General features: G+C 42.0%; 1 protein-coding gene across 4 annotated transcripts in view; it reads right to left on the reverse strand.

The window, feature by feature from the left end:
• Nucleotides 1–3,667: 3,667 nt before the first annotated feature.
• The window catches only part of Rarres1 (retinoic acid receptor responder (tazarotene induced) 1), a 29,201-nt gene continuing 19,574 nt past the window's right edge, over nucleotides 3,668–13,294 (reverse strand). For 3 of the 4 annotated variants that reach the window (XM_005393106.2, XM_005393105.2, XM_013518647.1), the window contains exons 4-6: nucleotides 9,555–9,691; nucleotides 4,422–4,484; nucleotides 3,668–4,341 (exon numbers count right to left, since the gene is read on the reverse strand). In XM_005393106.2, the coding sequence (XP_005393163.1) occupies nucleotides 4,162–4,341; nucleotides 4,422–4,484; nucleotides 9,555–9,691 (380 nt within the window). In that variant the 3' untranslated portion in view covers nucleotides 3,668–4,161. The other variant, XM_013518648.1, reaches the window with a different exon arrangement.

Here is a 13,294-nt window from a genome sequence, read left to right on the forward strand (position 1 = left end):
AGTGTGTCATATTCTGTATCACATACTGTACTAATTGAGATTGTGAAAGAACAGATGCTGAACTTTCATTTCCAGGACAGGTCAGGTTTACCCAGGGAGTTCTACTGTACTGTTCAGAATTTCTTCATCTAAAAGTTATCTGTTGGCATACACATATCTTAGTCTTTTCCCTTGCTGGGTTTTAGAAATAAAATAATTGATTTAAATTGTTTTGATTTTCTGCTTTTACCAATTTGACTTAATACTTTGAGATTTTTAGGGGAAAAAACGATTTTTTAAAAGCATCAAGTGTGTTTTCACATTTGCTAAACAGTTTAAATGCATTATTTAGTTCTCAAAATCCTAGGAGAGTAAATACTGTTACAGTATTACGTCTGCTTTGTAAGAAGCGGAGGCACAGAGAAGGTAGGTTTTTGCTAAGACACGCTGCTCATTAGGTTATCAGATGGATGTTTCAGGTCTGACTGGGGAAGGACATTTCCCTCATGAGTATGTCCTGCTATAGTAGCATCGAGCCTGAGAAATGTGGCTGCTTCGGCATTACGTCAGCACCTCACGCTGTTCATTTTTTGAGTAGAATGCCCAATGAAAAAATGCTTTCATAGAATTTAGCACGCTCTCTGGCTGTTCAGTCAGAAAGGTGGAAAAATGTGGACAAGCTTTTTATTTGTTAAATATTTCGGTTTTAGAGTGTCAGAGTCATCCTAGGCAACAGATCCATCCCAAGCATTTCATAGGCGATGACGCGGTCCTGGGAGCGGGTAAGGGAGGTCAGAGCGCGTAAGGGACAGATCCTGGAACCTAATGCATAGCTCTTGCTAACTCACCAGCTTAGTGATAATTCACAAAGACTAAATGCCACCCAGAGTCTATAGCATGGAAAAGATTAATGCGTACATTTATAAATGAGGCTTTTTTTTTATATTACTTTTCTGGAGAATAATTATTGGCTAAGGAGAAACAGTAGTGGCTGTTCCTGAAGAGGAGTAGCAGCAGGAGGTGTACGGTGTGTGTATCCGGTCCTGACTGCACTTCAGAGTCCCCTCGGGGGCTTTAAAAAGGAACCTCTCAGGCTCAGCTCAGTTACTTGGAGTCTCTGCAGCCTTCCCCGGTGACTCCACTATGCGCTCTGCAGTTTTGCCTGCACTGAGGCCTCAGGCTTGAAATGAAAGATGTTTGCAATTCAGATATGTGTTAATATTCTTTTTAGTATTATTGGTCTTCTTTTGCATGACATCCGAGTTTGGGCTGTTGGTTGTTCATTTGAATACAGTCAACTTTTCTATTATTCTCTGCTCACTCTCTGATTGCGTAGTTTATGAAATCACCAACATGTAATCAGTTCTGAAGTTTTAAGATTTTTCAACATAGTGACACCCTGTCTCAAAACAAAATTTTTTTCATATTTTAAAGTTTTTGAAATCTGCCTGAGTCTTAAATTTGGCAGCCAATAGGAAGTAGTAAATCGACACATTTGGATGTATCCCTTTGTAGAAATAGCTACTTGCACTGCTAAACTGTAAGTTGTTCAATTGGAGGCTTAACTGCTGCTTCAAGTGTCTTCAGATACATGACAGTGTAATGTGTCACTGAAATGTTACTGTATTTACAGAAAATTTACATGAACATTTATTCCGTAAGTGTCAGCCACATGTTAGCTATTTATGGAGTTAGGAGTTTATGGAGCTGTTTATGGAGCTTTGAAAGCTAGGAAAGGGTACAGAACAGGTCAATTTTCTAAGCTGAGAAAAACTTGGTGTGATGAACTAAGATGTCACAAAAGAGTAACCTTGAAGTACAAGAATAGAAGCCTTTAATCGACTTTCAGGAGTAGTAGTTTAATTTGTACCAATGTATAATTCAGGTAAGAAAAATTGAAACTAAGTAGAATGCACACAGAGATCCTGGTACTGTTTTGTATGTCTTCGCGTTTTGCAAGTTGTAAGGAGAAGGTGCCGGTGTAGGTCACTGGCACGCAGTGATTCCGACAGGTTTACACGCGAAAGGAGCTCGGCCGGGGTGCAAGCCTGTGGCGCGTGCGCTGTGGCTGCTCTTTGTTACCACTGAAAGCCTGAAGGGCTCCCCGTCGCTGGCTTAGGGGATTCAGAGTTTATATTCGATGCCGAGGCAGATTATTTTCTCTCGTTAGTGATAAAAAATGCTAGTAAAATCAAGTCATCAGTTTTAAGAGTTTGCGCTAGAAAAGATGTTCTAATGATATTAGAGATTTTTAGGTGAAACTGGAAAATAGTTGCTTTAACTTTTGTGAATTTTGTGAACTAATTTAGATAATTGTGTTTGTCTATTGTTTGTATACAGTTCCCCCTCATAATTACTATACTGAGACAAACGTGGTAAAGGGTTACCTCAGAATGCTTACCTGGCTGAATTACGGTAACATTTGTCAGCCTGCTCTCACTGATGGAAAATGCCTTTGGGGAATGAGGACTTGGGGGAAAAGCTGAGACACCATGTCCGCACCCCTTTGTGGTCCTTAGTGTGACACTGATTGAAGAACACAGGACATTGAATGTGCTATAATAATGCTCTGTTTCTGAAGATCATTTAGGGAACAGTGTCTCTCTTGGTCTGGTATAATGTAATCATTGTAGAGTGTTTCTTTGTTATTTTAGAAAGAGCACTTCCATATCAGTACCACACAGGTGAGAGAGCAGAAGTTTCCTTTAGTACAGTGTTTCAGAATACTTAAAACAACAGGATGTTGGGCAGGTAAATGCGAGTTTGGGATTTTAAATAGAAAAATACATAAATTAGATGGGCTTATGTTTATTTTGTAAGAGTCCCTGTCTAAACTTTCTTCTTTAGTATAAACATCCAGTTATATAACTGTACAGACTAAACAATAATCCCTAACTTACGATGGTTGGACTTAGACTTTTTTTGACTTTACAATGATGGGAAAGTAACACAATTTTAGAAGAAACTCTTAGAATTTTGAGTTTTAGCCAGGCATGGTGGTGCATGCCTGTGATCCCAGCACTCGGGAGGCTGAGGCAGGAAGATTGCTGTAAGTTCAAGGCCAGCCTGGGAAACAGATCCTCTCAAACAAAAAAGACCGATTTTTTTTTTGAGTTTTGATCTTTTCCCAAGCTAGCAATGCAGTGTGATACTCTCTTGAAAAGCTGGGCAGCAGCAGGGAGACGAAGCACACAGTCACGAGGGTAAAAAGAACCAACGCACTATGGTGTACAGTGTAGCTAAAGAGGTGCTTTTGTAGGTTAAGTGGACCAAGTGTTTTCAACCTATGATATTTTCAACTTGTGGATTTATTGGGACTTAACCCTGTTGTAAATAAATGGGTATCTGTATTTTGTTACAATTTAAGGCTGATGTTTCTAAATCAATTACTGGTCAAGAAACCTGGCTCAATGTTTTTAGATGCTGATAAAAGTGTTCCATTAAATTATGGTCATTTTTACAGACAAATGATAGCAGCATTTCCTAGACCAGTTCTTCTTGCCTTGAGGAGGTACTCCATGGAAGTTGATTAGGGTACCCGTTATGTTTGCCTTCATAAATTACTTAAACACTGGATTCAAGTTGTCTTTATAAATAAAAATTGTAAATATTTAATGTACTTTGTTATGGTAGTGTTTCTTTTAATACATGTTTGCAGATAGCATTATCTGCTCTGTTACCATATTTGTAAAATTTGAATCAAGCAATATTGATTTTATTTCAGGTTAGCACAGATTTTGCCTATGCATACAAATCTCTGCAAACACATTTTATTATTTAGAAACAACCATTTATTTAAAAAGTAGATATCAAGTTAGAAAAAGAATACCTGAAATGATAAAATACAATAAAACTCCTCAGTTAATATCTTCCCTACAGATTGCTTTCTTTGCAAATATACTTACTGACACACAGGAAGGAAAAGTTTAGCAACAAGAATAGCTACAGTATGTTCTAAATAAGAAATACAAACTCAGAGATGAAACCATTTTTTAAGAAAAATAATTATTGATCCATTTTCAATATATACTGATTGATTGGATTTTGCACTTTAGAGCGAAAACCTTGAACTTGCTGAGGACTGCTAAGTTATAATACCCAGACCTTAGCTGTTGTTCCAGAGTAGTGACAGATTAGTATAGTCACTTTGTCTGAAACCCGGTATAAGCAGATCTTTTAATTTTAGATGTTACTAAGCTCTGTTGGTGCCACAGCTGATCCTTCCACAGTTCCAGATTCCACAGTTCCAGATTCCACGGTTCCAGAGGCTTCTTCTGAGGTCTGTAGCCCTTGACAGTTGTACTTCACTTTAAGTGGTTTGCCAGGGTACCAGACCAGGTGAATACGACAGGGAATGATTTCCTAGGAAAAGTTACAAAATTAGAATACAACCTGCAAAAACTGAAGGTAAAAACAATTTTGCATATAATTTTGTATTTTACCTGTGTTGGGAATTCATGAAGTAGTACAGTATAATCAAAATCAATTGCATCATCATTAGTTTTCTAAAGGAAGAAAAAAGAGTTAGTATATGATAGATACAGTGGTTCATACAAGCCTGTGTCATAACATTCTTGTTCGGTTTGGGTACATGGGGTTTCCTGCTGCCTTTTAAATTTCAGCCTCTTTTCTTTGGTATATTTTGCAGCAAAATAATGGAGGTCATGGATTCTTTGTTTTTTCTCACTGCTTTGTATGAAAGTCTAGTTCAATGTTATTTTTTCTCTTTGATATTTACAGTTGTTGATGGAAGTTGAAGTCTGGGAATAGGGACGATGCTGTAGCAACCTTTGGGATCTAGGTGCTGTATGTGCACCTCAAGCTGAAGTTAGCCCTGCGTGCCAGGAGACGGGGGAAAGGCAGCCAGCATTCCTGGGATGCCTGCTGTGGGCAGGTTCTGCAGTGGGTACTTTGTGTATAGTTTATGTAGTTCTGTCATACAGCAGTATGTATCACAAGCCTGGTTTTACAGGAGCAGTAATTTGAGATTACAGCTAGTAAGTGACAGATGGGGATTCAGCCCCTAATCTGCTGACTCCAGAACTCACATTCTTCATTTACACTCTATAAAACTCTAGCACGCTGTTTGGAAACCACTGCATTAGGTACTTCTCAGGAGGCAGGCAGGTTGTCCGTACCACTTTCACTCACTTGATCCTGCATGTTTTACTGGTGACTAAAGACAATTTCCTATTTTTGACATTTTCTATTTTTTATGCCAAGAGGCTTACTTCTTTACTAGTCAAAATGGAAGAGGCACTTTTTCTTTAAAACAAACAAAACCCCTCAGTTTGGAATATAATTATAGTCTTTGAGCAGATTTTTATTGAGACCTGCAGAAAATGTAAGTACAACAAAAAAAGAATCTGATAACGTTAGGTTTTGTCTTTTGCCTTCATTGATGGAGACTTATACAGCTAGACGTTTTCATCAGGTGAGGAAGGTGTTTTAGGAAGAAAAGGAATCTGGGTGAATCACAGATAGACTGCTTTTTACATGATGGCTCCTTTCTAGGTCTCTCTTGCCTGGCAATGCACCTATGAATGTTCAGACAGCTAAGGCACAATCTGAGAATGCATCAGAGAAAATTCAGTGTCTCTTAAGAGAGCAAGTTACAGGAGGTTCCAATTATAGTCAGCCATCCATAACTGTGGTTCCAGATCCATACACACAATCATCCAAAAATTGAAAGTATTCTTTAAAAATTGTGTCTGCACTAAGCATATGTGGACTTTTTTCCTTGTCATTATTCCTTAATATAGTATAAAAATTATTTGCATAGTATTTACATTGCATTAGGTATTGTACGTAGCTAGAGATCACTTAAAGTGCGTGGGAGAATGTGTGAAGCTTCTATGCAAATATAAGTGACTGGAATGTCTGGAGATTTTGGCACTGGGGGCAAGCAGTCCCCTAGGGGATGACTGGGTTGGGTTGCGGGAGGGGGGTGAGTATTTAGCCTTGTTTGACCTTCACTTGGTGACTATCTTAGAGGGATGCATTTTTTTTTCAGTATCAGAAATGGAACTCAGGACCCTGACCTTGCCAGGCAGGCGCTGTGCCACTGAGCTATATCCCCAGCTTGGTGACTATCTTAACTTTAGAGAAATGGTCATCTTTGCTAAGATGCTCCACACAAGTTGGCTGTTAAGGCCTTCCTCCTCCAAGAAGAAGCAATCTTAAGACAAACCAAAAAAGCACAGCTTATTAAAGAACTGCAAGATACCACACGCCCCAGGCGGGCAAAGTATTCCAAGACTGGAGTGCCTTTATGCGGTCAAGCTCTGCCAAGAAGTCGTTATTTTTAACGTAACTCAGAAATAATGTCTTTGGCTTCTTTTCAAAATCATCACAAATGCCAAGGCCTTGTAGACCAAACTGATGATGCATTGTTACATTTTTGCTGACTCAGCACTTTAATCTTCATGAAAACAGCCGGGAATGTTTGTGTTTGTTCCCTTGCGATCCACCCCATATCTTCTTACCAACCCCCTCCAAAAGAGAGTAATTCCTAGCAGAACCAATATCCTTCAGTAGCAAGTAGGATTAAGGCAGAATAGATCAGATAGATGAGGTGGATTCTTTGCCTAGTGGAGATCTCAAGTTGGGGTAGAGCTTAGAGCTGATTGTAGGGGTGTGCTGCTGGTTAGACGGTTTGGGGGCGCTTACAGAATCTGCGTCTGATTGGGAAGAGTTGGAACTCAGCTTTACTTTTCGTAACTCATGTTAAAGGCTAAGGACACAGGGAAAGCCATTATCTGTTTTTTCCTAGCGGACGCATCTCCTTTGTCCTTGGCACAGTCCTTGAGGTACTGAGAGTAACACGGGTCCTTCAGCTCTAAAGCAGTGACCGAGGGGCTGGGGATTTAGCTCAGCGGCAAAGCGCCTGCCTGGCAAGCGCAAGGTCATGAGTTCGGTTCCCGGTACCGGAGAAAAACAAAAAAAAAAATTTAAAAAAAATAAAAAAATAAAAAATAAAGCAGTGACCGCGCCGGGAAGATGGGTCATACTTTATAGTTGTATTTAAATTTCTCCTTCACTCAGTCTTGTCTAAGGGCTTGTTCACCTGGGGCTGTGAGTTTATAATCTTGCATTTACTTGCATGAATAGCTGAGTTTAACCCTAAATGTAACGTTAATAATTTCCACACAGGAAGTTGTGGAAAACTGTACCTCCCTGAGCAGGCCAAGTCACTGCCTGCCTCTGCGGTATCTTGGGCTTCTCAGCCCTGACACCTTGTTGTCGGTCTCCCAGAACAGGACTTCCGCCTGCTCCTAGTTTTGCTTTTTGCCTGTGTTGCTGCTTTTGCTGAAAGGTGGAAATCGTGAGTGATCACTGAGCAGCAGAATTTGAAAATGTGGTGGATGTGTGTGCACACTATTTTTCTTTAAGGGAACTGTAAATCAAAATGCCTATCAAACTTGAAACCAGATTTTCCTCTCCTCCAGAGATTTAAGTGTGTTAGTGCCTCAGTCAGTGTGTGTGTTCATTTAGCAGGTCCTAAGAGGTGATTTGCCTCGTGTGACCCAAGTCAGTTGCATATTCAACTATTATTTTCTACAATTCAAACTCTAATAGTAAAAGAAATGTAAAATTCTTACTGGGTGACATGCTGTCTCCTTTCTTAAAACTGTGGTTTACATGTGTGTCTCATTTACAGTGAGAGGAAGAGACCCAGAAGCTTTTATCTGGCAAAAGAACTGTGTCCTGACTTAATAGCAATATTCAATTAGATGATAATTTCTATTAAAAAGCACTCCAGAAGGGAAAAGAAAGATAAGAAAAATAGGCTCTAGTTGATGTCCTACAAGTAGCCTTTGGAGGGCACAGCAGACTTACTGGCATTAAAAATGCTGACTTAATGCTGGGCAAATCTCCGTACTCAGAACATGATAATCCACTCATGGATGAAGCTATAAAAATATGAATTTTAAAAACTGGTACTCACGATTGGTTCAGCTTGCTTCTCACAGAAGCTGATTCTGCTCATTCTGAAAATACCCCTCTCTCTCTATCACACTTGCATGACAAAAATCTGCACCCTGACTGAACCTAGCTCTTCGCTTGCCTGGCACGTAGACCCCACAGCTGTGTGTGACTGCTGCTTGGAATTCGGACTGTCAGGGCTTGTAGGGCTGTGTGGTGCTTGTGCCGCAGTCCCAGCACTGCCTCTCCTCCTTGCTGTCAGTTGATGCCTTACTCTCCTTCGCTGCGCGGACAGAAGCAGGTAGCATAGAATGTCTGCTAGCTTCCACCTTGATGTCTACTTCCTACAGCACCTGAGCTGTTGTCAATTTCCCTGCAGATGAAGCTCTGGGCTCCTGCCTGAGATCTAAAGTTAGACGGGTTCCAGGATTCAGTCCTTACAGAGCGTACCTTCTGTGTGTGCACCATCACCTCTGATCTCATCCAGCTTTGTGACTTTGAATACTGCGTACAGAGACACGACTCCGGCGCGTTCCTCTTTCCTGAACTTCAGACTCATGTGTCTAGCTGACTATACAGGTTCTGTCCTTGGTTACAGAATTGAGCACGCCACAAACCAAGATAATTCCCCTATGAATGTTTCTCCTTCAGTCTTCCCTGTTAGTTAATGAAAACAGTGTCCTTCTAGTTGGAGGCCCAACGCCTAAGAATCATTTAACTCTCACCATTTTTTTTTCTTTTTTGGTACCAGGAATGGAACTCAGGACCTCGCGCTTGCCAGGCAGGCGCTGTACTGCTGAGCTATACGCCTGGCAACGCTACCATTTTCTGATAGCCGTATCTAACCCATGAGCAACTACTGTTGGTCTCCCTGAATCCAAACACCTCTCACCACGTCCACTGTTACTTCTTCAGCCAGCCCACCACCAGGCCTTGCCTACATTTCTGCACTACTTTCCTGGCCTTCCTGCTCCTTCCTTTATCTCGCTGCAGTCTGTTCTCAGCTCAGCAGCCAGAGTGATTCTGTGTGAGCCAGGTCGTGTCACCCTGCTAAAAACCCAAGAGGCAAAAGACAAAGGAAGAGACCAGGCCCTTGTAACGGCCTCCAGGGCCTTCCATGAACAATACCCTCCCCTTGCCCTCCTCCGATCTCACCCCAGCACCGTCCTCCTGCTCACTCTGCTCTGCCACCCTGCGCTCACTGCCATTTCTCAAACCCGTCAGCCACGCTGCCGCCGTAGTTTCCGCCGCCTGAAATTCTCTTCCCCTCTGGGGTCACGACTCCCTCTCAATTCCCTCTTCGATGTCACCTCTGCTCGACTTAGCCTTCCTTCAGACTATAAGATGGTCATTCGGTCAAGCCCCTGCGTTCTCTTTTCCTACCTTTTCTCCATTGCACCTACCGGCATTTGCTACATGTTCATTAGTTCCCTGTCTTTCTGATCTTTTTTCTTTAGAATTAATCTCAGTACGGGCAGCAACCTTACCATTACTGTTCACTGTTACATCCTTACTCTGTAATACCTGGCACTTGGATAGTTATTAAAGGAATGAAATGCAATAAAAACTTCCATGGAGCTAGAAATGCACATTAGTTTACTCTGAGAACACTGCACTGTCTGCGTCCGGTTCACTTCCGTGTTCCTTACCCACTGCTTCACACTGCTGAGCTGGACCAAGTAGTAGTGTAAAGACTGGCTTGTCTTTTCCCACATCACATAAGAGGCGCCAAGGAAAGCCAAGTCCCAGATGGGCCTCAGTGAGGCGTCGATGTGCCCACGGCTGTCTGAGAGCGAAGGAAGGAAGCATGTTTGAGTTTAGGCACTTTTTGAGGCTAAATTTTAGAAGCTCCAGAAATGAAAAAGGTCTAAATTTAGTCATAAATTTAAACAGTAAGACCTTGAGCTAGACATGTGACTTACTCATATCTGTTTCTATGGAGACTATCTTTCAACTCGCCATACTGAGAAAATCTACAAAACCATGTAAAGGCTATGCTGCGCTGTACACAAAGCGAGAGTACAAGGATACTAAAACTCCATCTGAAGTTCTACTGAGAAGCGTTACTACTTAGGTTAAAAAGTTGATTAGGGATCTCCATATTACTATACCTGCTGGTTTGAAACGAGAGTCATGATCTTTGCTTCCTAATCTGTCAAATATCTTTGTCCTGATTTTTGGCTTTAAAGCTAACTAGTGTATTGGCACCATCTCTTTCTCGTGTCACGAACACCTGAAGAAATCAGGTGGGTTTTCTCTGATAGCATTGTTTGCGGACTTGACGTCTTTTTAGTTCAAAATACTACTTAATATCAGAATACCAAAAGCAGGGATACAATGATAATTTACTTTGTATGACGTTTAGGAATTCAGTTTTTAGTAATTTATAAGTGCTCACGGATCATTTTTTGCAACTCGGTGGAGATAGTCATAGCCTATCAAGGATCAGTAATTCCCAATACACGAGGAGTACTAACAAGCTTATTAGGAAACTATTCTTGATAAAGTAATTTTCAGCATAAATTCTATTTATTAGTGGAACTTGACTTGGCTAGAAATACAGCTGATCCAGTCCTTAGGATTGGAGGGCGCAGACAGTTGAAGGAGAACAGGCCAAGGGGGTTCTTTAGGCTGGAGAGGTGTGGCAGGCTTTAAAGAGGTGAGATTTTGCTGGGCCTTGAATTCCTGCTGTGTACGCGGGTGGAGGGGTAGAAGCACAAGTGAGAGTGAGCCCAGCAAGACAGGAGGGCCCCGAGCACGGGCCGTCACAGTGACTGGTCCGGGGGAAGTACGCTGGCACCATGCTGTGAATGGCCTCGCATGCGGCGCCGTGGACTCTGATTCAGTAGGTGAGAGTGGGAACACAGGCTGAGCTCCTGCGCTCCAGGAGACTGAAAACGAACAGAGCCGGTAGGAGACAACGCAACAGGCCAGGAAGGCGTACCACAGGCGTGGAGGGTGGGCTCGGTGGGTTGAAGAAGACAGGCTGGCTCGAAATGCTCTGTGAAGGTGGGATTGATAAGAAATGGCGGATCATTGAAGGAGATGGGTTTATAGTGATCAAAATTTTTAGCTAAACTAGGAAAAGAGTAATAGTATGAAATAAGTAAAGGTCAAAATACGCAAGCCTTTTGGGTGAGTGTGGTAGTAGGTGTATGAAAGACAGTGTCAGAAAGCCACAGGAGTGCACGATGTAAACCACTACAGGCAATGCAGAAGGGGCTCGGTGGTGGGGGCGGTCTGCGGCGAGCCAAGACGCAGCAGGTTCACTTATGCGTGTGGTGCGGAAGCCAGGAGAGAGGAGGCGGGGAAGGCGCAGGGTGTACAGCACGCACGTCAGAAGAGCAGAGCAGTGAGCAAGCGGGCGGGAGACGATTGTGTGATGCAGCTGGTCAGCAAGACCCCTGACTGGGACCATCTGCGTAGGGCAAGCCAAGGAACTGGGAGAAGTCTTCAGAAATGAGAAGGAAATCGATGGGGCAAAATCATGGAAGAAGTCATAGAAACTTGAATGAAGGGCATTTAAATAAAAGGAGCCTGAGAATAAAGGAGTTGGGGAAGACACAGAATTAGTGAGGTAAAAAAAGTTGCAGGAGCACACGTCTCAGTCTCAGTGAAGCAGCGGACAAAGCATCTCTTAGGAGGGTGTGAGTGGCCTGGGTGTGCGCTGAACGCGAGAAGGAAAGGCTTCCGCACAGCTCCAAGCGGAGTGCCGTGCGACCTCAGAAATGAACGCGGAGCGGCAAGGAGGACCCAGCACTTGAAGAGAGCTCTTAGGAAAAGAAGCTGGGAGGATAAAGCGGAAAGTTGCTAGTTCTCCTGCTCGCACTGTCATCAGTCCCTGGTACATGGTTCCTGTAAGGTTTTTGGTCCCGTGTTTCCTGCTAATTAACACCCAGGTGCCTTCACACTTCAGGACTGGACACTGTAGTACTCGTATCTTGTCTATGAGCTCTTTACCTGACTGGGCCTTTTCCCTGCCAGCATATGTTATTAGCAGGGAGCTGTGACTGGTTTTAAACATGTTATTACAGAAAGTATGTCTCAGACTTCTACTTTCTGACAACAGTATCAGTATTTTACGAATGAATCTATCATTTCTCCCTCATGCGAACAACTGCACCATTAAGATTTCAGAACATGAGGTAATGCAAGACTCTGAGGAGAACATAGCAAGGGTTTCCATCATCCTTGTCTTCACTCATTGAAAACTTCTGCAGTTCACCATCATGAATTTCACCTTACAGAGCTGCTACAAGTCTAGATTTGTGCTATCCAAACCCATTACCTTGGAAGGTAAATGACTTACACTATATACCGTGAATAGTGGAGACCTCTGAAAAGATGAGTGATCAACTTTAGCTGATCATTCACAGCTCCTGGTCTTTTCCTCTGTATGTAGAAAACTGGGGTCATTTATGGGAATTTATAAATTCAGTACAAGTGACATTTTTACTCACTAAAAACAAGATGACTAATTTTTAAAGGGAAAAACTATGGAAGAAGAACTAAATATTCTCAACTTTCAACTTAGCAATTATACTACAATAGTCTAATGCCTTGATTGATCGAAGACTAAATAGAATACGCTAAGATTTGCACTGGCTACTCCGCAGATAGCTCCATGGCTTTGATTCACCTTATGTAGTATCAAATCTTCTTAATTTGAAGTAGTTTTCCATACACAGACTGTAAACAACATGAAGTGTCCCTGTTGTATTTACAATGAGAACGGAGCCTGTGAGTTTTGTTCATGAATGGTACCTCTATTAAGATTTTTTTGAAGGTTCATAGCAATCAAATTGCTACAGAATGATCCTCGTGAGAACATAGGATGTATTAACAAGATCCTGTGGCAAATATTAAAAGTAAATGTCCTCTGCAATCTGGATGTGTGTTTGGAGGAGACTCGATAAGCCCTATTTCCCTAACTAAAGGGAAAAAAATCCCTAAATAACTAGATTCCAAGTATTAGTACTGCTTTAAATAAGTGAGCTAATGACTAAGTGTATAAACACATCCTACTGCTCCTCGTAATTCTTTGGCACTGGGTTTGGTCTGAGCAGAGAACTATGCTGTGAGAATCATTCTCATAGCTGTGAGAGAAATTAAATTTCTGAATTTTAGAAATACAGGAGGCCTTATTTCCACCTCTGGGTTTTTAAAAACATTTACTGTATCAGTAAATTGATGGGGACCAGACTCAGGATTGGAGCCGGCAGGTCCTCCAGTGTTGACATAGGTTTGTCGTGGTCTCGGGCGGTAGCTGGACAAATGAGCAAATTAGGAGAGCATGTGGTCAGATGTCAGGCTTAATTCCCAAGCTGTGCAAGTCCAGAGATTGCTTTTGTGGTTTTGCAAATTGGATTTGCCAGTAAGTGCCGAGTCC

Source organism: Chinchilla lanigera, unplaced genomic scaffold (assembly GCF_000276665.1).
Source record: "Chinchilla lanigera isolate Chin_1 unplaced genomic scaffold, ChiLan1.0 scaffold00047, whole genome shotgun sequence".
NCBI lineage: Eukaryota > Metazoa > Chordata > Mammalia > Rodentia > Chinchillidae > Chinchilla > Chinchilla lanigera.